At 42.6% G+C, this 22,492-nt stretch overlaps 1 protein-coding gene, 1 non-coding gene and 1 pseudogene across 13 annotated transcripts in view; 1 reads left to right on the top strand and 2 right to left on the bottom strand.

Annotated features, from left to right (window-relative positions):
• The window catches only part of FNBP1 (formin binding protein 1), a 111,295-nt gene that overhangs the window by 79,333 nt on the left and 9,470 nt on the right, over nucleotides 1-22,492 (top strand). For 4 of the 12 annotated variants that reach the window (XM_025051163.1, XM_025051162.1, XM_025051170.1 and 1 more), the window contains exons 7-13: nucleotides 2,025-2,153; nucleotides 3,106-3,252; nucleotides 7,602-7,799; nucleotides 8,743-8,925; nucleotides 14,248-14,262; nucleotides 18,099-18,208; nucleotides 20,940-21,072. In XM_025051163.1, coding sequence (XP_024906931.1) covers nucleotides 2,025-2,153; nucleotides 3,106-3,252; nucleotides 7,602-7,799; nucleotides 8,743-8,925; nucleotides 14,248-14,262; nucleotides 18,099-18,208; nucleotides 20,940-21,072 — 915 coding nt within the window. The remainder of the gene's footprint in view (nucleotides 1-2,024; nucleotides 2,154-3,105; nucleotides 3,253-7,601; nucleotides 7,800-8,742; nucleotides 8,926-14,247; nucleotides 14,263-18,098; nucleotides 18,209-20,939; nucleotides 21,073-22,492) is intronic. The other 8 variants (XM_025051166.1, XM_025051164.1, XM_015594202.1 and 5 more) reach the window with 3 other exon arrangements.
• On the bottom strand, nucleotides 14-132 carry LOC112484851. The gene has a single exon (XR_003048259.1). It is a non-coding gene; the product is annotated as a 5S ribosomal RNA (ribosomal RNA).
• LOC112484805 lies at nucleotides 4,590-4,708 on the bottom strand (annotated as a pseudogene).

The following is a 22,492-nucleotide window of genomic DNA, read 5'->3' as shown; positions in this document are numbered from 1 at the left end:
TTATTATTTTAAAAGCCTACAGCACCTGGTCTTCCTACGTGGTCTCCCTTCCAAGTACTAACCAGGCCCGACCCTGCTTAGCTTCCGAGATCAGACGAGATCATGCACGTTCAGGGTGGCATGGCCGTAGACTAGAACTGAGCTATTTAAAAAATTCACCAAGGTAGCATCATTTCTCTAAAACTAATAAGGGGACTCTCCATGTCGTTACTTATTACTCTTGTTTTACAGTAGAGACAAAGTCCCCACTCACCCTTGGAATTTTCTGAGACTTTCTGAGGAAGGTTTGTGAACGGAGAATTTCTTAGACATTTTGAGACAGTCTGCCTGGGAATTTCCTTATGTGGTTTCTTCATATTCATAACAAAGTGGTAAATGATAAAACTCTAGGTAATCGAAAGAGTTAAGAGGACTTTGGTGTCGGTCCCATGAGAGGAACAGATGGAACGCACGTAGGTGGGAAGCTGTCATTAAATAGGAGGGCTGATGGTGCATGGAAAGGCATGGCTTTTTCAGGTAGCTCTGGACTGAACATTTTGGGGACTAGATCGTATTTTGCTAGTGGACACAGTGGAAGCCGAAACATATGGTCAGGAAGGGAGTTAACAAACCTCCGACAAAGAGGAAGAATGTGGCAGCTGAGATAACCAAGGAGAGAGATGACAAGTGCAGAAAACAGTTTTAAGGCACCTAAAGACCTTAGCAACTAAAAACCACAGGTAATAAGGAAATTCATTCGGAACTATTGATATCGTTACCTTGGTTTGGGAAGTGTTTATGTGTGAATGGGGAAGAGAAATAGAGGAAGCCACGCGAAATGACCGCCTTGGGCTTTCACCAATAGGCGTATGAGTAAAATGAGTCAAGGAAGTGAAAACGAGGTTAAGCCTTCAAGTCAGAGAGCCAGAGATGGTAAAAAAACCAATAGCGAGATGTTATCGGCGATCCCATGGAAAGTGGGACCAGCTACCCCCGGCGTGTCTTTTTAATGTTTACCTTCGAATGTTTCTATGGTTTTTCTCTCCTCTCCCCCCGGCTTTAAAAAATGGTTAGGTTCGGTAAAACAAAACAAAAAACAAACAAACAAAAAGTTGCCTTGGTTATGTTGGAACGAGGCCCTTTTCCTGCTGCGTTTTTGGCTCACTGTGGTCAGCTTGCCAAGTTACCTACAAGCCAAGCCATCTCTTCATCTGGCAGTGGGTAGCTTTTGCCTCATGAAGAGCGCAGATTGTCTTAGAGATTCGTGAGGTTATGTTTAGCTAGGCACCTCCAAAATGCTAGATGATTGTTATCAGCCTAACAATCTCTGGTATTTGCGGATGACTTTAGAGTTTGCAGACATTTTTGTTTGAGCTTTAAAATAAATTCTGTAGCGTGTCAACAGTCGTTCCTTTGTTAGAGGCATGTCATAAACCAAAATATGAATTAGAAGAGGGAGACAAATTTATGAATTTTATGATTCTTTAGGAGAAAAGCAATGCAGTAAAATTCAAAATAGCGCACACACAAAAAAGCCATAAAAAACGCAAAGAGGGCGCCATGCTTACCGCTTCTTAAAGTATATACTAAAAATAAATGTAGTGGACTTTAAGAAAGGTCCGTTTCGATCAGTGATTCATATGCCTTTTTAGTTTATGAACCCCGTTGAGAATTGGATTTTTTTGTGTGTGTAAAGTATGGATTCCTCTGTCCCCTCTTCAAAAAAAAAAATACAAACAAGTTTCTACAAGGATCATCCAGGAAACATAAATATGCAAATCGAGCCAAGTGCAGGCGATAAAGAATGGTGGCACTTGCATCAAACTGGAAAGTAGTGCCAAGTTAAGACAACAGAGAATGGTGAGGTTCGCCACCCATTCGGATGCACATCCAAGTAAATTCAAATTCTAAACCATGTTTGAAAAATAGCACCTGCTACATACAACGCATTCGCGGCCGATTTGACCCCAGCCTCTCCAGTTTGCAACTCTAGGCTTCTCGTTATTCTCTGGAGACATGGGGCTATTCTCATTGTTTGCCCTCAGGCACGACAACAAGCTCAAATTCGTCACCAAATGGCAGAGGATAGCAAAGCAGATTACTCATCGATTCTTCAGAAATTCAACCAGCAGCAACGCGAGTATTACCACAGTCACATTCCCAGCATATTTCAGGTAAGCGATTCACCTTTCTCAGGTTTGCCTTTCTTAGAAACACGTGGCTTCGGAGTCATCATCGCTGGGCCTGCGGATTATTTAGAGAACCCTAGATCTCCTGTAACTCAAATCCTTTTGAAAAGCATTCGGCTCAAGCATCGACTAGCAATGAGCTGAAATACAGTATCAATCTTGAGATTAACCAGTAGCCTTTGCAAACTTCCTTGGTTTGTACTTGTAGTCTCAGAAGTGCGATTCTTAGATTACACTCTTGGCTAAAAGGACCATTCTAGTTACAGACAACAACAACAACAACAACGAAAAAAAAACCTAACATGAAGAATCCAAACAGCATTCATCGTTGTAGGATTTGAGCAGATGACAGTTCTTTCCTTTGAATTGGTTTTCTTTTGGCTCCTTTAGGTTGACAGAAATAGTATGTGAAAAGATATATACACGTTCTCTTACTTTGGGGACCTTTTACAACTTCAAGTCCAGTTGTAGGAAAAAATAATAAATATTTGCTTGTAGTGTCTATACACAAGCAAACAAAAACCTCCAGCTTGTAGAAGGGAGGTACGTCACTTACATCCCAGCCTGGGTTGGGTCAAGACAGCTAACCAAATACGATGCTTTTGATAAAGGATAAAGTCATGGCTCAAAGATGGGGGAAATGTTTGAAATCTGATACCAAGTGGTAGTAATAACGAAGATACCTGGGTTTGGAGTTCTTACCGAAATTGAAATAGAATTGTGTAAAGTCTACATGTGGGCAACCTAACAATTCATAAAACACATGTACAGCTGGCTAAGGCAGAGGCACAAGAAGCTTCAGGTGCTGGAACCCTAACTCTTTTGATAGGCACGTTTCCCTCCTGGACCATTCCTTAGAGTTAACGATGCTGCTGAAAAACAAGGTCCTTAAACAACCGTGGACCAAATTAATTTTACGCAAAATCTAACGTTACAGAAAATACAGGAGATGGAGGAAAGGAGGATAGTGAGAATCGGAGAATCGATGAAGACGTACGCAGAGGTCGACCGTCAGGTGATTCCAATCATTGGGAAATGCTTGGATGGAATAGTAAAGGCAGCTGAGTCGATCGATCAGAAAAATGTAAGTATCGTGGTTGGGACTCGATTTCCAACTATTTGCGGCCCCATTATTTCTCCACCCTCTAACGTGGTGACCTCGTTCTGTCTTCTTGTGATAGGGCGTTGCTTTCGGGAATCAGGAGTGCTTTTCAATTGTAGCTGCTTCTCTGCTGTCAAGTTTTCCCATCTTATGAGCGCCCGTTCCATTTTGTTATCGGTGTTGATTCGCCTGTTCTGTACGTCTTTGCCCCTTCACTTTGGTCAAAGGCTCGTGGTGGTCACACGTGCCCGGCTCATAGAAGGAAATCAATAAATAGTCTTAGTGAGGCCTTCTCTGATCACCCTGTTGAAGATTTCAGTTGTCACCAGCAAATTACTGTGAGGAGGGGTCTTTTCAAGGTAAATAGTAAGGGTGGGGTTTATGGGCTGAGCCTTCAAAAACGTGGTCACCTCTGTGTGAGCCTTGACTCTGTTCGCTTCGTTGACTTCTGGCTCTAATTAAAATCCGAAGCGAGGCCGATTCTTGTATTCGAAGCTTGGAAATTTCTTTCTCCTTGAAATTTGACAGTTTCACAAGATTATAACCGAAAAATGGTTTCCCTTTTATCAGTTATATCTGGGAAACTGAGTTCTCTAGGTTTGCAGGCTGTTTCTCCTGTTATGGGGGCCTCGTCCTCTGTTAATATTACCGATAATTGTTTTACGCCCATGACCTTTATGTTGCTAAATTCAAGGTCTCTTCTGAGTCTTCATTCAAGTTCTTATTGAAATTCCTCCTGAACTGTTAGCAGCAGCCTCGTTCCCCACCCCGATCTGATCCGCTCCACACAATCCTCAGGACACCACACTGATGGCTTTTATTCTCCTCACTGGTCTCGGTCTCCTCTGCTTGTTTGTCTTCTTACTGAACTTTGGTGTCCTCCAGGGCTTTGACCTTGGACCTCTTAACTTTCACATCCCTGTTTTGAGTGATCCGTAGATTCTTGGAGCATCAAGGCTCACCTCAGTCCTGAGGTAGTTCACAGGTCCAGCTTGGGGCCTCTCCCCAGCACTGCGGGGCTGTGTTTTCAGCCGCTGAGTGGCTTCTTCACCTGGACATCTAACAGGTACCTCGAACTTAGCACATCCCGGAGCTGCGGGCTTTTCTCGCCAGACCCGCTCGTCTCCGCTGTCTCAGCTTACTGGCGCTGCCATCCTTCTGGGATCTGGGAGTCCAACTTGACTCTTCCTTTTTTTCTCATGCCCATATCACTTTTTTTTTTTTAGGCGAGCCAACCCTTGGTTGACCTCACAGATTGCAAGGACCTTGTCAGCTTACAATCCCTTATTATTATTATTATTATTATTATTATTATTATTATTACACCTCACCTGGTCTTCCTAGGTGGTCTCCCATCCAAGTACTAACCAGACCCGACCCTGCTTAGCTTCCGAGATCAGACGGGATCAGGCACGTTCAGGGCGGCGTGGCCATAGACATGGCCGTGTCACTTTTATCGGCCAATCCTGTTGGCTTCACCTTCAGAATACATTCAGAACCAAAGTCTTCCCCAGCCCTAGTTACGCTCCTGATTTACGATCGCCTTCATCTTAGATTATGCAGGAGGGGCCTCATTACTGCAGGAGACATCTAACTAGTCTCCCAACATTGCTCCCACCCTCAATCCATTCTTCACAAGGAGAGCAGAGGAACCCGCTTACCGTGAGTCAGATCGCGTGCCTCCCCTGCTCAGAACCCTCCACGGGCCTCCGCCTCCCTCAGGGGAAAAGTCAAAGCCAGCCGGGGCCTCCAAGCCCTTAACTGTCCGGAACATCCCGCTTCCATTTGTCTGTCTGACATCACCCGTGTTCAGTTTTCAAAGCTCTAGCCGCAATGGCGCCCTTGGTATTCCTTGAGAATTCCAAGCATGCGCCTACCTTGCTCTTCCTTCTGCCTGGAATATTCTGCCATAGATAGCTGCTTGGTTCACTCTCTCGCCTCCTTCGGGTCTTAACTTGAACGAATGAGTGAATGAGTGAATGAATGAATCACTTCGCTCTGTCTTTGAGAATTCGAAGGTCGGACCTTTCTTAATTCACCTAGGCCATCTCTCCTTGCAGATACCCTTCCTCTTCCAAACCTCCCTGCACTGGTTTTGATTTTTTTTTCCCCCCCAAGTTTTTCTTCATTTGTAGATGCGGCTCTTGGTGGTTCATTATGGTCTCGCTGCTTTGATCTTAAGGATTTTTATTGTAGTTTTTCTTTCATCGTGCCCTCTTTTATTTCTGCCTATTCATGTTTAATTTCTGTTATATCCTTTTTAAAATTTGTCGTTTTGAGGAAAGTCGATGGTGTTTTTAGAAAACACAGAGAGGTTATGGCCTTTTTCTTTCATCGTGCCCTCTTTTATTTCTGCCTATTTATGTTTGATTTCTGTTATATCCTTTTTAAAATTTTTCGTTTTGAGGAAAGTCAATGGCGTTTTTAGAAAATTGTTCACAGAACATTTATCAAACACCTGCTTCATTCCACGCCTGTGGTCCCCTCCACGACCCACTGAGGAAAACTAAACTCAGAGAGGTTATGGCCTTGCTCGGGGCCACGTGGTGACTGTCCGCCTGGCTCCAAAGCCCCTAAGCCCTACTGCCATGTTGTTTTTTTTATTTCTAGAACAAGCACAGTTTCTGGCACACGTTTGAATGTACGTGCCCATTTACAAGTGCCAGGCACGGTTCTGAAGAGAGACAGTAACGAAACAAATGAGAATGTTATTTAGAGTTTCGGAAAAAATAAAGTCAAAAAGAGTGAGAGGGAGTACTTGGTTGGGCTTGGGGTAATATTATACCAAGAAGTTTCATTTAAGCAAAGACTCGAATGAGGCGATTCAGTAATATTTAAATGGGATAGCTCCTACCTCTGTTACCCGCTCCTCCAACTAACTGGACGTCCCCTCTGCCCCTTAATGCAGTTTTTAAAACACCTGATTACTTTCAAGTCAAACTGGTTTATTTATGAAAGGTTACTTTCCATTTATACCAAGTGATCATATTTTCACCAGACTAGATGAAGGCCATTGGCACGCTCAGGATTGTGGGAGTGAATCTCCTGGCGTAGGTTTAGCTTCATATAAAAAAAATGATCGTGTCTTCCACGTGGAGGTTTATTTTTCCTCTCATGTGAAAGATGTCACCGGCAGAGGGTCCAGCCACAGTGTGGGCCTCACGGACCTAGGCTCCTCCCAGACCACAGCTCTCGATGCGACCTTCCAACTCAGTATGGCTTCTGGAGCTCCAGCCATCACATCCGAGTTCCAGAAAGCAGAATAGGGGAAGGGCTTGTGTTGTCCCTTTAAAGAGGCTTTCTAAGATTGCACACTAGACTTCTTCCTACATCTCAGAGATCTCGGGGGTCGAACTTAGTCAGGTGGCCGCCTCCTGCCGCACAGAAGACTGGTTAGTGACACCTTTCAGCTAGGTGGCAATGCGCCCAACTTAAAATCAGGGTTCTTGTTACTAAGAAGGAAGAGGAATTGGCTATTGGAAGACAGTGGGCAGTCTGTGACACACCTACAAATTCTTAGCTAAAAATGTAGCCAATTAAAATGGGGGCTCAGGTTAAGAAGTCGAAATCTTTCCATATTATCTTCTCCTTCGGTCGATCGTTGAGTTAGAACGTTATCACGAAGCACGAGTGTTTATACTGCTTGATCTCTTTATCAAGGACACGATGGTTGTAGTTTCCTCCCACATTTGTCTCCACCACCCGACTCTGAGATGTCGGACCCGCCATTCCTGGCAGAGTGTACACAATGGAGTCAGTCATTCGCTGATTTACTCAGCACGTTCATTGCATGCTGTCGTTGCCGGAGGCGATCTGGGGACCAGGGATACGGTAGAGGGAAAACAAGAGCACTCACATCCTGGTGGAGGAGAGACCATGAACAAACACACACGTAAAGGAAAATTAGGCGATAAATTAATATCTTTGAATCACAGTGAACCAAGAAATTAGAGAGGTTAGCTACCCTTTGCTTCGTGTGTGTTAAATCGCTGTAAGGACTTCTGATGGGAACCAGGTTTTTATATTACTGTTTTTCAGAGGAATTGCTTAATAATGGCCCCATTTTCCTAAAAGCAAAGTTGTTCTTAATTGACACTTGTTTCTCCAAATGTAGAGATATGGTTATTGAAAGTATCTTCAAATCTCAACTAGACATATAGTTTTACATATTATACTTCTTTCTAACGATTAGACTGTTACTGGGGGGAAAATCTATTATCAATCAATGTAACTTCCTTGGAATAATATCTGTATTCAGCGAACGCGATTCATTGCGTAGAAAGCGTTTACATGTATTTGAATGTATCTGTGTGCACTGGGTGTAATTTCAGGATTCACAACTGGTGATAGAAGCTTATAAGTCAGGGTTCGAGCCTCCTGGAGACTTCGAATTTGAGGATTACACTCAGCCGATGAAACGCACAGTGTCCGACAACAGCCTTTCAAACTCCAGAGGAGATGGCAAAGCCGAGCTCAAATTTGGTGGCAAATCCAAAGGAAAGTTATGGCCGTTCATCAAAAAAAATAAGGTACTGACAGTTGGTACTTTATGAGTTTCATAAAGTGTAGAGATTTTGACTTTATCTTTCAGTCTCAAAAAGATTGTAAACCTGTAGTTTCAGAATGCAAAAAAGAAAAAAGAACTCGTGTGCTATTTTATGATAAGACTGCATTTCTCTTTGGTGGCGGTACCTTTGCCATGGCCATTTGTCTGATTCCAGATGCATTATCACTGTCCCATGTCGCCCACACTAACAGATTACTGACTGCTGGGCCGTTTCCCATCATGCCTTTCACCCCTAAGCCCCCTAAACTGCTGGTTGGTTGCCTCGGCGGGGAGAAGCATAGTGCACAAAAGCTCTGTAACAACTTATCAGCCTATCTAATCGAAATGGTTTCCGTGGGTTAATAACTCGGTTTGTTTTGAATTCATGTTAACATGTGGATCCATGAACATTTTTCGTTTTCTTTTTAGAGTGTGATACATGGGTGCATGATGGCGTTAACCTGGGCATAAAATATGATCAAGGCAACATGACTGCTTTACCCATAGAATAATTTAACATTTAATTTTGTAAGACTGTCTTGCTGTTTCCACAACCTGAGCATTGCAGGTCTTTCATTTTCTCCCATCAAGCTGTGTTAGTTTAGGCGGTTTCAAAACATTCACCCTCCTGCCTTACACTGGTTGAGAGTAACTGATTTAGAACGATAATTTGCATGTGAAAGTCTGCATGAGCCGCTTGTCGAATATTTCTTGCTATCTTTCCGTCGCATTACTTACTAAAACTTCCACTTTCATCATGTTCTTTATTTGACATGTTCTCCATGTTTTCTGTTGGACCATGGCCTAAATATTTAATTGTTTGTGTTTTACTTGCTTTGGATTTCAAATATGATTTGATGCTTATTTTTGTTTTGTATCTTCTTGTTTCTGATTTTTACTGTCACTGCTCCATCTCTTACACGTAGCTTATGTCCCTTTTAACATCCCCCCATCAGCCTCCCCCTCCTCCCCCTGCCTCTGCCTCACCCTCTGCTGTTCCCAACGGCCCCCAGTCTCCCAAGCAGCAAAAGGAACCCCTCTCCCATCGCTTCAACGAGTTCATGACCTCCAAACCCAAAATCCACTGCTTCAGGAGCCTAAAGCGAGGGGTAAGTTCTGCTCCGGATCCTCTCTCTCTCTCTCTCTCTCTCTCACTCTCGTGCGCTTGGTTGCATGTTTCGTTCTGCATAACTTATTTTGTTTGTGAATGAATCCATTGTGTTTTCCCATAACACGAAACAATGAGAACCTATGATTCATGGTACATAGTTAGAAAGAGGGACAGAAAGAAGAAGAAGAAGAAGAAGGAAGGAAGCAGAATGGATAGAAGGAGAGAGAGAGAAAGCCAGCCAGCCCAGAGGACATTTCAGAAGGACTTTTCCCCATGTCCCTTTTAAAACATCTAAGTCATTAATATTTCACCTCGATTTTACCAAAAAAAGGAAACTTAGATTCAGTTTCTAAAGTTAGCGTATGACATGGAGAATTGGAAGTCACTGTATAGTCAGAAAATACTCGCTCAGTAATTACTGAAATGAGGTGTGATCTGAAGACACCTCTCTCGAACTCCCTCAGGGTTCATAGGAGAAATGGGTTACAGTGGCTTCTTTTTTAGCTATTCTGGTGAACTTGTAAGATGTTGATAAAAATTCTGATAAAACATCTCACTGGGAAAGGCCTAATGCGGTGTTTATCTTTAAAGAGCGAAGTAATAATAGCAACGGACATCTACTGAGTGCTCATTATACGCCAGCCCCTTCTATGTGCTCACTTACTTTTTTTAGCCATCCTAAGGTCCTAAGGTACCGAGGTACTAAGATTTCTTATTTTTCCAATAAGGAAACCGAAGCATCAAAAGATGAAGTTAGGAAGACAGAGAGCCAGGCGTTAAAGCCAGGGGCCACGTTCGTAGTCTGAGATCTTACAACTCCCACGTTGAGGGTGACTCTCTTATAATATGGTTATATTTATATTATAATATAATATTTAGACTCAGGTGGGCCATTCCAATTCAGACTGCACGTGCTCCAGTCACAGAGGTTTATGAAATTCATCCAGCAACCCAAAGTAGAACAGCAGTTTGAAAAAACATTGGAATAAAGTAATATGTAGCGTCCTGAATAAATCAAAATTGCCGGTCCAGCCTAAGCTGTCCCAAAATATGCTTTATGATGGATGATGAAGTGTAACTGTCAGGAGTGAACGAACATTTAGCGCCTTAGCATATCCAGTAAGGGCTTCTCATTTCCCATCTTGTGGGCTAAGTTGTTCTCATTTAAAATAAGGGACAGAATCCCCCATTATTTTATATGCAGTGTTCCTTTAATAAGGGAATCTGCAAGTTTTATGCAAAGAATACGGTTGGTGGAACTGTCTTGTTTTAAGTTTACCCGGCGTATGAGGTGAAGGCTCAGAAATTTTGTTTCTTAAGGATTTCAAGACGGCCATTGTTAAAAGTCGGAGATAGCTTCAGAAGTGGGCGGATGATGGATCGCGTTGAACTTTATCGTTAGATCTTGGTTATGCTGGCCTTTAGAACTCCCCGCCCATCTCCACTTGTTCATTGAAGAATTTCCAGCGGATAACCAGGGCGTTTTTGCCGGGCCATAAAGTTTTACACCAACTGTAAATCCGTTGACCCATCTCTGCCACTTCCAAAACCTTTAAGGAGCACTCATTTATTATGTTTCTAATAAATACCCCTGCATTGTCTTGTGGAACCTCGTGATGAGGGGTGCTGACCATTCGTGGTTGTTTACCATTTGTCTCGATGGCCCATTCCTCCCTCAGCATCATACAGTCTGTTGGTTGCGAGTGGTTTCTGAATCTGTTTCATGGTGTTCTCTAACTGTTTAGGAAAACACCAAAGAATGTCAGTAATCAATAAGTAAGAAAAAGATGGCAAGAAAAAATACATAACGCTTAAAAACAAACAAACAAACAAACAAAAACGGTGAAATGAGAAACTGGGTATTTTGATGACTTAAAGTCACTCTCCTTTTTTTTTCACCATAGCACAATGAATTTTATTTCTAACTCCTCAAATGTATGCTCAGCAAACCTCTGTTAAAAACTTTTTTCTAAATGGTGAGCGTGTTTTCTTTTGCACGCACGCACACACTAAAAACATTAGTGAATAAATAGAAACATATTTTCGTTTCTCTTATGTTAGTCAGAGTCAGATTTGATGTCCCTTCAGAAAGTAGCAGTTCAAAAAAGAAGAAGAAAAAGAAAAAGGAGAAAAAAGAAAAAGGAAATACATCACAGAAGTAAGATCAGGAAGTTCAAAACAAAAAACATCTGAAGTTTGGGGAAATAAATTTGATTTTAAAGCAATTTCAGAACGGAAGGTACATGGTTTACCAGATCTATGACTAAAATGATACAGTTCTTGCTAGTGTTTTGTTTATTCTGCTTTTTAACTTTAAGATTATTATTCCAAAGACAGGAAAAGTATCCTAGAAAAATAACAAATCTGTGATTTTAATGTCTTTTAATTTATGTTTGCAGCTTTTAGATCTAGATTTAAAATATGTCTTTCTGTTATCAGAATGTATAAATCTTGTGCAAATATTTCTTAGCTGATTTTTTTCTAAATAATTAAACAGGATAAAATAGTTTTTGTTGTAGATCATTGACATTTGTAAGAAAATTTCTTTCATCAAATATCTTTAAAGATCGGTATGCCATTTGAGCATTATAAACCATTATTTCATCTTTACACTAGATAGTGTATTCTCAATTTGCAATCTATAACGTATAATTTTATTGTCTTAAATTCAGATTTTTTTTTTCTAGTCTGAGCAAGGGACTTCTAAATCTAAAATACAGACATATTTGCCCCAATGTGTTAGAGTTAATTGTGTGAGAAAATGCCATCAAAGTTGACCAAAAGATTTTGAAAATCCTTACCAATTGTTTGTCAGATGTTACAGTCTTATGATTAATTTTATTCATTGTATCTTGTTCTCTTGCTGATTATTGGCAGACTCAGTCTTTCTGTTTTCACAAAGAACTCATGAAGAGGACGATAGGGAAACCCACGTATGCTTTTGAAGCTAGGGACTATGTTGTAAGTTTACCTGTGACGGCCAGGTCATACAGTCACGGCACAGGCACTAACCCCATTGACATCACCAAGACTGGGGACCAGATGTGCTCTGTTATGTTTCCATCCGATAAATGAAATTCTCAGTTGAGAGACCCGGACACCCCAAAACAAGCCTAGTTGTATAAATTCAACCACAGGCGCCTTCACCCGGAAAGCTCCAATCGAAAAAGGAATCAAATTTCCCGATCACAATCAAACTTCCTAAAAATGTCAGTAAGCGGAGCTTGCCTTGTTCCCTTTTCATTGATGGTGACTGCCATCTGAGAAGATGTCACCAGGTAGGATTTTATGGCAGAATTTCACCCATAAAACGTGGCCGCAGAGCATGGTCACAGGAGCATGACGCTCTTACAGACGGCAGTGGTGTAGTGTGGTCATCCACATCCACGCTTGTGACAGATGGATCCCTAAGGGAGTTATGCCATAAAGTCTGCCAAAAAAAAAAAAAAAACCTCCGTGACGTATGAGCAAGGTCATAGCGAAGTACAATGACTTTCTGCAACCTCAAACGCATTGCTGACATGTTTACTTTCATCGTCCCCTTTCTTTGTACTTGAGGTTAGTACCTGTGACTGCCCAATGACACATGGACTCACTAGCTCTGTGTTCCCTCATGTGTTATTGACACCTGTGGCTCCCAAGGTTCCATAATTGTCGCCTGAAACTGACAGCTTTTTAGTGCTTCAGGTGTCTCACAGGGCACCTGATGCAGCCTTTAAAATATCCTCCTGCCAGACGATTCCGTTTCTCATTGTAAATGATCTAACTGGCTGGCTTACAACTAAAGAGCAAGAACCAGTTCGGAATTGTTACAAGGAACATCGTGGACGGTGATGGTGCTGCTTGCGGGTTATCCATCACTGTCCACTGCAGAAAATGGAATTCGTCTGAGAATTTGGTGCGTCCTATTTCTATTGGGATTTAATCTCCATCCCAATGACTTATTATTATGAAATAGTAATATCCGTAGGCTATTCATTTTCATGTTTTTTTTTTTGAATGCTTAAGAGACAGTATGTAACTTTAACTAGCGGAAGTAGCCGATAGCAGATAGTGTACCGAGTTCAAATCTCGGTTCTTCGAATTAGCAACGTTTAGACACTAATGGGTGAGAAGGCGTTTGAATATGGCGGTGCGCTTTGTAGGGAAGGTATTTTGCAAAGTCGTCTGCTATGCACCATAAGTGTTGTCTGTAATGAACTCCAGTTGCGGTGACTAGATCTGTGCTGGGGTTCACAGGGGGTGCTCGAAGTGTTCACGTAGACAGGCTGCCCACAGAAGGACGGTCACAACTGTGACCGACTGTACCTTTCCCCCCAAAAAAGTTTTGTCTTGCTACTTTCCTTAAAATGCTCCTTTTTTTCATAGAGACGATTTCTTCACAGGCGAATGCCTGTTTACAAAGAAGGGTCAACTATGAGTTAGCCTTAAAGACCAGATTTTCTGGACACCCTCCCTCCCCCCAATTTATGATCAAAGGGCAGCAAGTCTCCCCTAGGAATGAAGAGCCAAATGTTTCTTTTCCTAATTTTGAGATGCTTCCTTAAGGCCCAGCGAGGAGGAGCCCTTGGCAGCTGAGACAGCTGTTTCCCCAAGCTGACTCTGGAGAGCAGCTCTCCCTGGTAGGCTCCCCATTACCTTCCAACCCCTATAAGCGGGGCTCGGAGCCCATGGAAGGCTTCTGAAGACCCCTTCTGCAGAGCAGGTGGGCGACAGCCTCGTCCTCCTGCATCCAGCTGGCTCTGAGGGGCTTTCTGGCTCCCGGAGGTCATTTCTCAGAATGCCATCCAGGCCTTGGTTACCCAGTCACCAGGCTGAGAGTTTGCCTTCATGCCTTTAAGAAATGCCCATTTTTGCCTTTATTAGATTTCCTTTGCAGAAAAAATATGACTCGTACGTCGTGGAAGCAATCGCTTTGCAGACTCTTTCAGTCTGCGTTAAACTCTCCGTGGCAGATTTGGTGAACAAAAGGCTACGTGGTTATTTTTGTCCCTTATCATCATTCTACGTCACCGACCACGAAGTCATTTTAGTTTATACCCAGGCCGATGGGACCACGTCCAGGCCCATAAACAGAAACTCTCCTCTGTCTTTTCCTCTTTGCTCTGGCAACATGGCAGCTAAAGAAAGGATTTGGTGGAGACCGGCCCCTCTCGTGAACTTTCGCACAGATCCGCCTCAAGTCATTTCCACAAAGCGACAGGTGGATTTGTGTGTCCGTCACCGCGGGGGAACTGACCGAGTCCCGCTTCTTCTGATGTGTTGTTTCTCTCTCTCTCTCTCTCTCTTTCCCGTCACCCCCTTCAATTTTTCCACGAAGCTTTCTCTCAAGCTGGTAAGCACAATGATTCCATGCATGTCCTGAATCTAATGAGGTTCTTTGGTGTGTGTCGTGTGGGTCCCATGCCATGCGCAGCCTGTCTTCAAAGTTAACTGTAGACTCGTGTCTCTCTTGTGTGTGCTTATGTTGCTGGTTCTTTTTTTTTTTTTTAGACCTTTGAAATAACACAGGTCGAGACGCTAATAGAGGTGACCTTAATCTGTCCAGTTGCTAAGAAAATTAACGCTTAACTCCTGGTTTGGTTCTCTTTACTATTGGGGCCTTACGAGGATGACACATGTGGATCGACTTTACTAAAGTATGGATAGAAATAGGAAAAATTGGGGAGTTTACCGATTCGACCAGTTTGACTAAAAGTAAAATTTAATAGTTGAAAGATGCTTCTCCCTGGGAACCACAGAACCTGAGAGAGACATGCAGGAATGATGCCAGTGCAAATTCAGGTCCCGGGCCACCTGTGAGAATTAAAGACCGTGACATGGTTCCAGGTGCCACGTAGATACAGTGGCGCCTTGTGCATAGCTGATTCAAGATATCACAAGATGATATGATGGACATTGAAAAAAGCCTCCTAAGCCTTTCTCAAATGATTTACTTAGTGTTCTGTGTTGTTTCTACTTAATCGTCTAGCCCCTAGTAAATAAACTAATCATTACATTTATTAAAAGAAAACCTTAACCGACATAACCCATAACTATCCCTCAGGTATGTGTGAGTTATGTAGTATTCTCAGACACCACAGCTGAGAACCTCCAGACGTGATGGACGGTGGTAAACAGTGACAATTCGGCAAGATTGGCACTTCATGCACTGCCGTCGATAATGTGTGATACGTTATTCTCATATATACGTGTGTGTACGTATATACGTATCTATAGATACAGAACTTTCTTCAGCATGACTTAGTATTTGGCAACTGACTCAACCCTGAAAGGAAAATGACTATTTTATTAAATTACATGTTTCTTAGACTGAAATAAAATCCCAAGGCGAATCCTTGCTTAAGGATTGTACAAGAAGGAAAGATCTAGATGTTTAGGTGAACTGCTTTCCTCGGCAGCATGAATTTGGGGAGAGACTGGATCACTTAACTAGGAGTCTCTCACTTGTCAGGGTTTCTTTCCTGCCCTTTATTTGTCTTTCTGACGAGGCGTCAGCAGCAAAAGATAATCTCGCTAGGCGGCCTCTCTGTTTGAGATACAAAATCATTTTACCAACCTGGCATTGCATTGTTGCTTTATACCATTACTTAGAAGCTAATAAAGAAGTGGCGTGTCACACACTGATGACCTGGCTGTGAGAAGAGTAAAATCTCAAGAAGCAGCTTGTGCTTTTGTGGGGCAGCTGCTCAGGAGCAAGCGTTTGATCCCAGAAGCTGGAAAACAAGATCCTGTTAGAGCCACAGCCATTCAACATATACATATCTGTGAGCGACCGCCTCTTCCCTGGTTCTCTGTAACTTGGGCTGCTCCAGAGATTGAAGAAACTCTGTTCTGCCTCAAAGCTATAAATATAAATTCTTTCATGGCAAAATGAATCATAGGTCAGAGTATTGTTTGAAAGAATTCAAGCTTCAAAAGGCTCATTAGGACAAAAGGACTTTTTTAAGGTACTTCCAGAAATCTTAAGTTTTGTGGATCTAGAAGAAGCTGTGCACCTGAATCAAACAGACGTGAAGTCTGTTTGAGGCATAGTTATTGAGATTAGCTTTTTAAAAAACAACACAGAAACAGAGACTATCTATTGAAAGGGACCTAACTGGTCAATTAGACTAACTCTTGAGCCATTGGAAATCATTCATTTATTATATAATTATATTAGTTTTCCTAAATAATCAGGGCTGCCTTTTGTTGTGGTCTGAGTATCTGTTTATAAGTCATAAGCACAGTGTGTTTTACTTATAGACTTCTTTGCAGCTGTTTATCCACCAATGCAAATCTGACCCCTGTTCACCGTCTAGACCTGCGTCATCCAATATGGCAGCCACCCACCAGATGTGGCGATTTAAATTTTTGCTAATTAAAGTTAAATAAAATTGTAAAATTCAGTTGTCCAGTGGCACACTAGCCACATTCCAAGCGCTCAGTAGCCATATCCGCTACTGTCTTGGAGACTGCAGAGCCGAGAGCATTTCCGTCATTGTAGAAAGTTCTTTTGGACGCAGCACATGGTAGGGCTCTGGAAATCTCAACGAAGCAACATTGCTTGCTGGAGTCGCTGACTTGTGAAACAGTATACCTTACACTGGGTTTTGTCGATTCCAGCATTAAGGAACAAAACCTCAGCTCTAGAAAGCATGCTGATCTGTTTTAAGTGAATTCAGCATAAGAACAAACTATCATGCTTTCAGGCCCAGTGATTAAATTGAGCAAATAATTAGGGTTTGAAGTATTATAACACAGTCGTATATGGGAAAGAAAAACAATCTGATTTATTTTTATATTGAAGATTATTTTGTTTCATCTTCGTTTTAGAGGCAAATTGAATTTCCTTGGTTTGGCATTAGGGAATAGTCACTTGTGTTCATTCTGGTTTCACTCAAATCTTATCTCCTTCCACACACACACACACACACACACACACACACACACACACACACACACACACGAGAACATTAGCTGAAAGGTCTTTGTGTGGCCTCAGTGGTAAACTATTTGCTGAATCACACACTTCCAGGCGACAGTCTGGCATTTTATCATAAGCAGCCTAGGAACTATAGTCACCAGCCGCCATGTAAGCCGCTTGGCAGACTCAGCTTGATTTTGGAATGACTTTATCTAGGTCCCTTCTTTACCACCCACTCCCCAAAGCCAGTCTCGCTTTTGTTGCTTTCGTTGGTTTCAAAGTGAAATCTCTTTTCTAAATTTCGTGGCTTTATCCCTGGTTATTAAGTAAATTTCTCTTTATGAAAATAGCCTCATTTGAGTAAAAGCACTTGATAACCACAATTTAGCCACATCTTCTAACGAGCGAGCCTATGGCAAAATTTAGAAACTCCCTGTTGATATTTTCTACTTAAATTGCATGCTCAGAGGAAAGATAGCAATTGTTTTTGAAAGGAAATCAAAATATCAAAATATACTTCCGATGGATTAAAAGCAGCCGAGGTTGATCTCATACATTATGAGGTCGGGGAGGACATCCTGTACGAATTTGCTGAGATTACCCTACAGATGTCAAAAGAAGTGACCAGGTGACTTTTAGTGGCAGCAGAAGGAAGAGTTCATGGGGAGAGAGGAAAGATGTTGTGTAAGTGTCCTTTTCACCCACATTTCTGAGGAACTAGATGTCCCATCTGTCACTTCACGGGCATGGAAACTTTTGGCCTCAGCCTGTGCGAAGAGACAGGAAGGAATACTCAGACTGGGGGGAGGGGAGCCCCGGGAAGCAGGGAGGCAGTGCCTTCAACACAGAACAGTTGATGGGGCGCTTCTCATTGTTTCATAAGGAGAAACTTTAAAACTGCAGTGTTGCTACAGACACTGACGGTAAAGTGAAGAATCTGTCCCCAAATTGGTTTCTCATCGATTCTCCCTGGAGTCGAAAGTATTTCTTCCTCTCTCCTCCCTGCAGCATTGCCCTTGCCTTCCCAGAGGCGGCTCGGCCAGCATCAGTGGAACCCGAAGTGGTTGGTGGGACGCGGGTAGTTTGCATGGACTGATTCCGCTTCTCAGCTGGGTGTCGTGGGAAAGGGCTGAATGTATTTCACAAACACGCGCAGACATCTGCAGCCTCTGGTGTCTGGGGACTCTTTCCAGCAGCCCTTCCTCTGGATCTTGTTTCAAGGAGTCCTGTCAGGCTTTCTGGCTTATTTCTGTTTGCATCCGCAGGGCGCAACGCCAGAGGATTTCAGCAACCTGCCACCTGAACAGAGGAGGAAAAAGCTCCAACTGAAAGTCGACGAGTTAAATAAAGAAATTCAAAAGGAGACAGATCAAAGGTAGGGTGGATCAATAGGACTCATTAAGACATTCGAGTGCAGTTTGGAAAGATGGGAAACCCTAAACTAGATTTGAATATCATTTCAGCTGCGTGTGTGTCACCTGGGTCATGATCAGGAGATCTGGTTCACCTTTTAACCCCATAGCAGCCCTTGCTGGTAACAAGGCAGATCACATGGAGCTATGCACGTAATGACTGTTTGTTGAATACTTACAGTGTGCCAGTAAATATTCTAGGCACCGAAGATAAAGCACACTATCTACAAAAGATGCATCTCACTCGTAACGTATAGAAAGTTTGAAAGTAAAGAATGAAAGATACATACCATGCAAATGCCAACCAAAAGACCACTGGCTGACTTCCAGGCCAAAAAAGCCCCCAAACTGTTCAATCAGGAGGAAAAACTTCATGATAATAGATGATTCAAATAACAAATGGCTCAATTCACCAGGAAGATAATAAAATTTTTGATCTGTAGGACCATAATAACATAACCTCAAAACACAAAGATTATGCTATTAACCTTTTTGACATAAAGACAAGAAATACAAATACATTATCAGAGTAGGGGATTTTTTAGCGCATGTCTCTCCATAATTGATAGAACAGGTTGACAGTGTCAGCACAGAATATTTGAGTAATATAATCCATAAAATTGACCTAAAACGCATATATCCTATAATGGCTCGAAACAGTCTTTTTGAGCACACATAGAACCTTTCCCCCAAATTGAGCATATCCTGGTTTTTAAAAAGTTAACCTGAATAAACATCAGAGGATAGATATCATTCAAGGTGTGTTCTCTGTAGCCTGCAATGAAGCTGGAGACCAATCCCAAAATTTCAGAAATTAAGAAACGGAGCTCTAAATAACTCAGACTAACGAAGAAATCATACTAGATATTGGAAAATATATGAAACAGAACCGAATCTTAACCCTCATCCTACATGTCAGGTTATGGGGTGTCACCAAAGCCATGCTTATAAAGGAACACTCATAGCTTTCAATACACATTAAAAACAAAGAACGCTAAAAATCGACGAGCCAAGAATCCATCTCGAGAAGTTAGAAAAAGAACAGCGAATTGAACCAAAGACAATAGAAGAAAGGAAACCATAAAGCACAGGGTCGAAATTAATTAAAAAAAAATACACATTCGACAGCTCTAAAAGTCGATTCCTTGAAAAGATGAATAAGATGAAACTTATGGAGAGAGACCGATCAGGAGAAACAGCAGTAGCTGGAGATGAAGGCCACGAAGTGGAGAGGAGTTTTGTAAAGGTGGATGACCTTACAATATGTTTGTTATGAGATCATTGATACCTCTAACATGTTTCTCGAGCACCTACCGTGTGCCAGATATTACCCCGCCCTGCGGACACATCAAGCGAACCAAGCTTGAGTCCATCCAGCACCTTCAAAGAGCTTCCATTCTAGCAAGGAGAGACAGACAAGAAACAATAAGCATAAGAGCAAATTCTGAAATGTTGGGAAATGATGCATGCTATGGAGAAAAAAAGGAAGTGGAGCTGAGCAAGGGAGCTGAGAGTGCGGGATCGAAAGTTCTGGTAGGGGGACGTGGCCTTGGGGGGAGGGCGGCAGGATGTATGGGCTCAGACGCTCAGACGCGAGGAAGCGGGTAGAGAGGTGGTGAGGACTTGTGGAGATTCTCTTCCTGTTATTTCTGTATTTTCAGTTAAACTATTTCCCATGACTCAAAGTATGGTTTGGTGTGTTGGTCTTGTGTTTTAGAATTGCTTGAGATTTTCTTTTGCTGAAGCTCGTTAAGGCTGGCAGAGGCATTCGCTCTAAACTTTTCACAACTCAGACCCTCCTGAAAGCCCCTTGCAGCCGTTGGGTCCCAGAGATGACCCCAAGCCTGCCGGTGACACTTCTCTAGGGGTTCCTCACTCATGCTGCTGTGGGAGGGCTTCCAGAACACGATCTCGGGAAGTGGGGTTGGGGGGGACCTTGCGAGGTGCAGCTCTGGGGCTCTGTTCCCGCCCCCCCGTCCTGGCTGCCAACCGTGGGTTCGGTTTCTTAATAGTTGAAATGGCGCGTAATAAAATAGCAATGAACTGTGCATCTTCACGAGGTAAACATTTTGCAGCCCACAAAGACCCAGGATGCCAGCTGTAGCTTTGGTTTGCATGAAGAATGCACGCATGGAAATATTTGAGTTTTGTTTGTTTTTACTGTCGTTCGGGGCAGAGGGAGGGGCAGGATCAATTTCTGTGTTTCGCTGGCTGAAGACAAGAGGGAGATGCCATTCAGGATAGAAAACATCTTCACGAGGTAAACATTTTGCAGCCCACAAAGACCCAGGATGCCAGCTGTAGCTTTGGTTTGCATGAAGAATGCACGCATGGAAATATTTGAGTTTTGTTTGTTTTTACTGTCGTTCGGGGCAGAGGGAGGGGCAGGATCAATTTCTGTGTTTCGCTGGCTAAAGACAATAGGGAGATGCCATTCGAGATAGAAACCTGAAGTTTTTGTTTGTTTGTTTGTTTGTTTTTGTTTTTAACCGAAGTTTTAACATCAGTCTCTGGATGGTTCAGATGTTGGTAGCAGCGTTCTGACAGAGAAGTTTTAGAAGGAACACTGACCCCGATATTCTGTTCCAAGCCACACTCAGCCTGTTCGGGGTCCCATTCACATAGAATATAATTGGCTGATGACATTGACCTTTCCCACGTCCTGCTCATGCTTTTTTTTTTTTTTTTTTCCAGAGATGCCATCACAAAAATGAAAGACGTTTACCTGAAGAATCCTCAGATGGGAGACCCAGCCAGTTTGGACCACAAATTAACAGAAGTCAACCAAAATATAGAAAAACTGAGACTAGAGGCACAGAAATTTGAGGTATGAAAAAGCTATCGTTAGAACAAAAAAAAAAAAGAAAGAAAAAGAAACGGAAGAGGGAACGGGTGTCACGAAGCGGAAATGGTTGGAGCAGCAGCATTTCTGTCACTGAGGGAGACACGGCTGGAAATGCCAGCATGCTTCACAGAATTGTGAGACAAGGAAAAATACAGTGTCATCCGCCGTGTGACCTGCTCTTCAGCAGATCCTGTTTAATTGTGTCCCTTTAAAGCGACACCACTGAAAGCCGTGTTTATTCGTAGACAGTGTTGTTTTTAAGCGTTTCACTGAAGTTTGTTCTACTGTGTCTCCTGTTGATAACGGGTATAACTGGGAGTGTACAATCGTCCATCATCTTGGGGATGCAAACGGACGATTAAAACATTGATCGAAATACATTATTGTTCCTTCAGAAGACTCCTTATCAAAAGATATATGTGAAAACCAGTAGGAAACGCCAATGAGAAATCAGTAGAAAGCACTCATTTCTGAAAACACCTTAATAAGTGTTTTAAGGGGAGAGAGGCACACGCAAAGCTCTGGACAAAAGGCTTCTCCTCCTCCCACCACCAAATTTAAAGAGTGCAGAGCCTGGAAAATATAAATTAAGAGCAAACAGAATAGGTTATTTCTATCAACGATGGCTCGAATGTGGCTTTTCTTGTGGTTTTTATAATCTGTCACTAATTTATTAATGTATGAGTTTTTAGAACCTAGAAAGGTCTTTTTCGGATTATTTGTATTCTTTTGCGTTTTGAACAGTGTAACTATTCGAGTGTAACTGAAATACTGTGACTAGTTCAGATGTTACCGAAGATCATTTTATCTTCGATTTCCTTTGTACAAGTTTCTTCACGATTAAAAAGTTACACTCAAAAGAAAAAAAGGGAAGTGTGGCTTTCCAACTGAGTCATTGCTCAAATGTGGCAGTACCCTCATGTTTCCCAGTGTGACCTCATGGTCATAGAAGTTTGCGACCAGAAGGAACTAGAAGTGACTTATCGGAAATCACACAGCTGTTTAGAGCCCAGAGCTTTCTGCCACCCACACCTTGGACAGTTGCCTAAATACGTCTGCTTCCACCTCTCCAGCTTGGGATGACATGGAAGCAGTTGCCTTCCAGTACATTCCGACAGTCGAATGCAAACGCTTTGGAGACCCGGCCCCCCGGCGTGGACCAGAAGGAACTAGAAGTGACTTATCGGAAATCACACAGCTGTTTAGAGCCCAGAGCTTTCTGCCACCCACACCTTGGACAGTTGCCTAAATACGTCTGCTTCCACCTCTCCAGCTTGGGATGACATGGAAGCAGTTGCCTTCCAGTACATTCCGACAGTCGAATGCAAACGCTTTGGAGACCCGGCCCCCCGGCGTGGTCCTTCTCCAATCGGCCTCCATGAGCAAGAGCGGGAATGGGGGG

The sequence above is a fragment of the Pteropus alecto genome, unplaced genomic scaffold (assembly GCF_000325575.1).
Source record: "Pteropus alecto unplaced genomic scaffold, ASM32557v1 scaffold67, whole genome shotgun sequence".
Classification (NCBI taxonomy): Eukaryota; Metazoa; Chordata; class Mammalia; order Chiroptera; family Pteropodidae; genus Pteropus; species Pteropus alecto.
The sequence above is the reverse complement of the archived record's forward strand: the minus strand, read 5'-3'. Positions and strand labels throughout refer to the sequence as shown.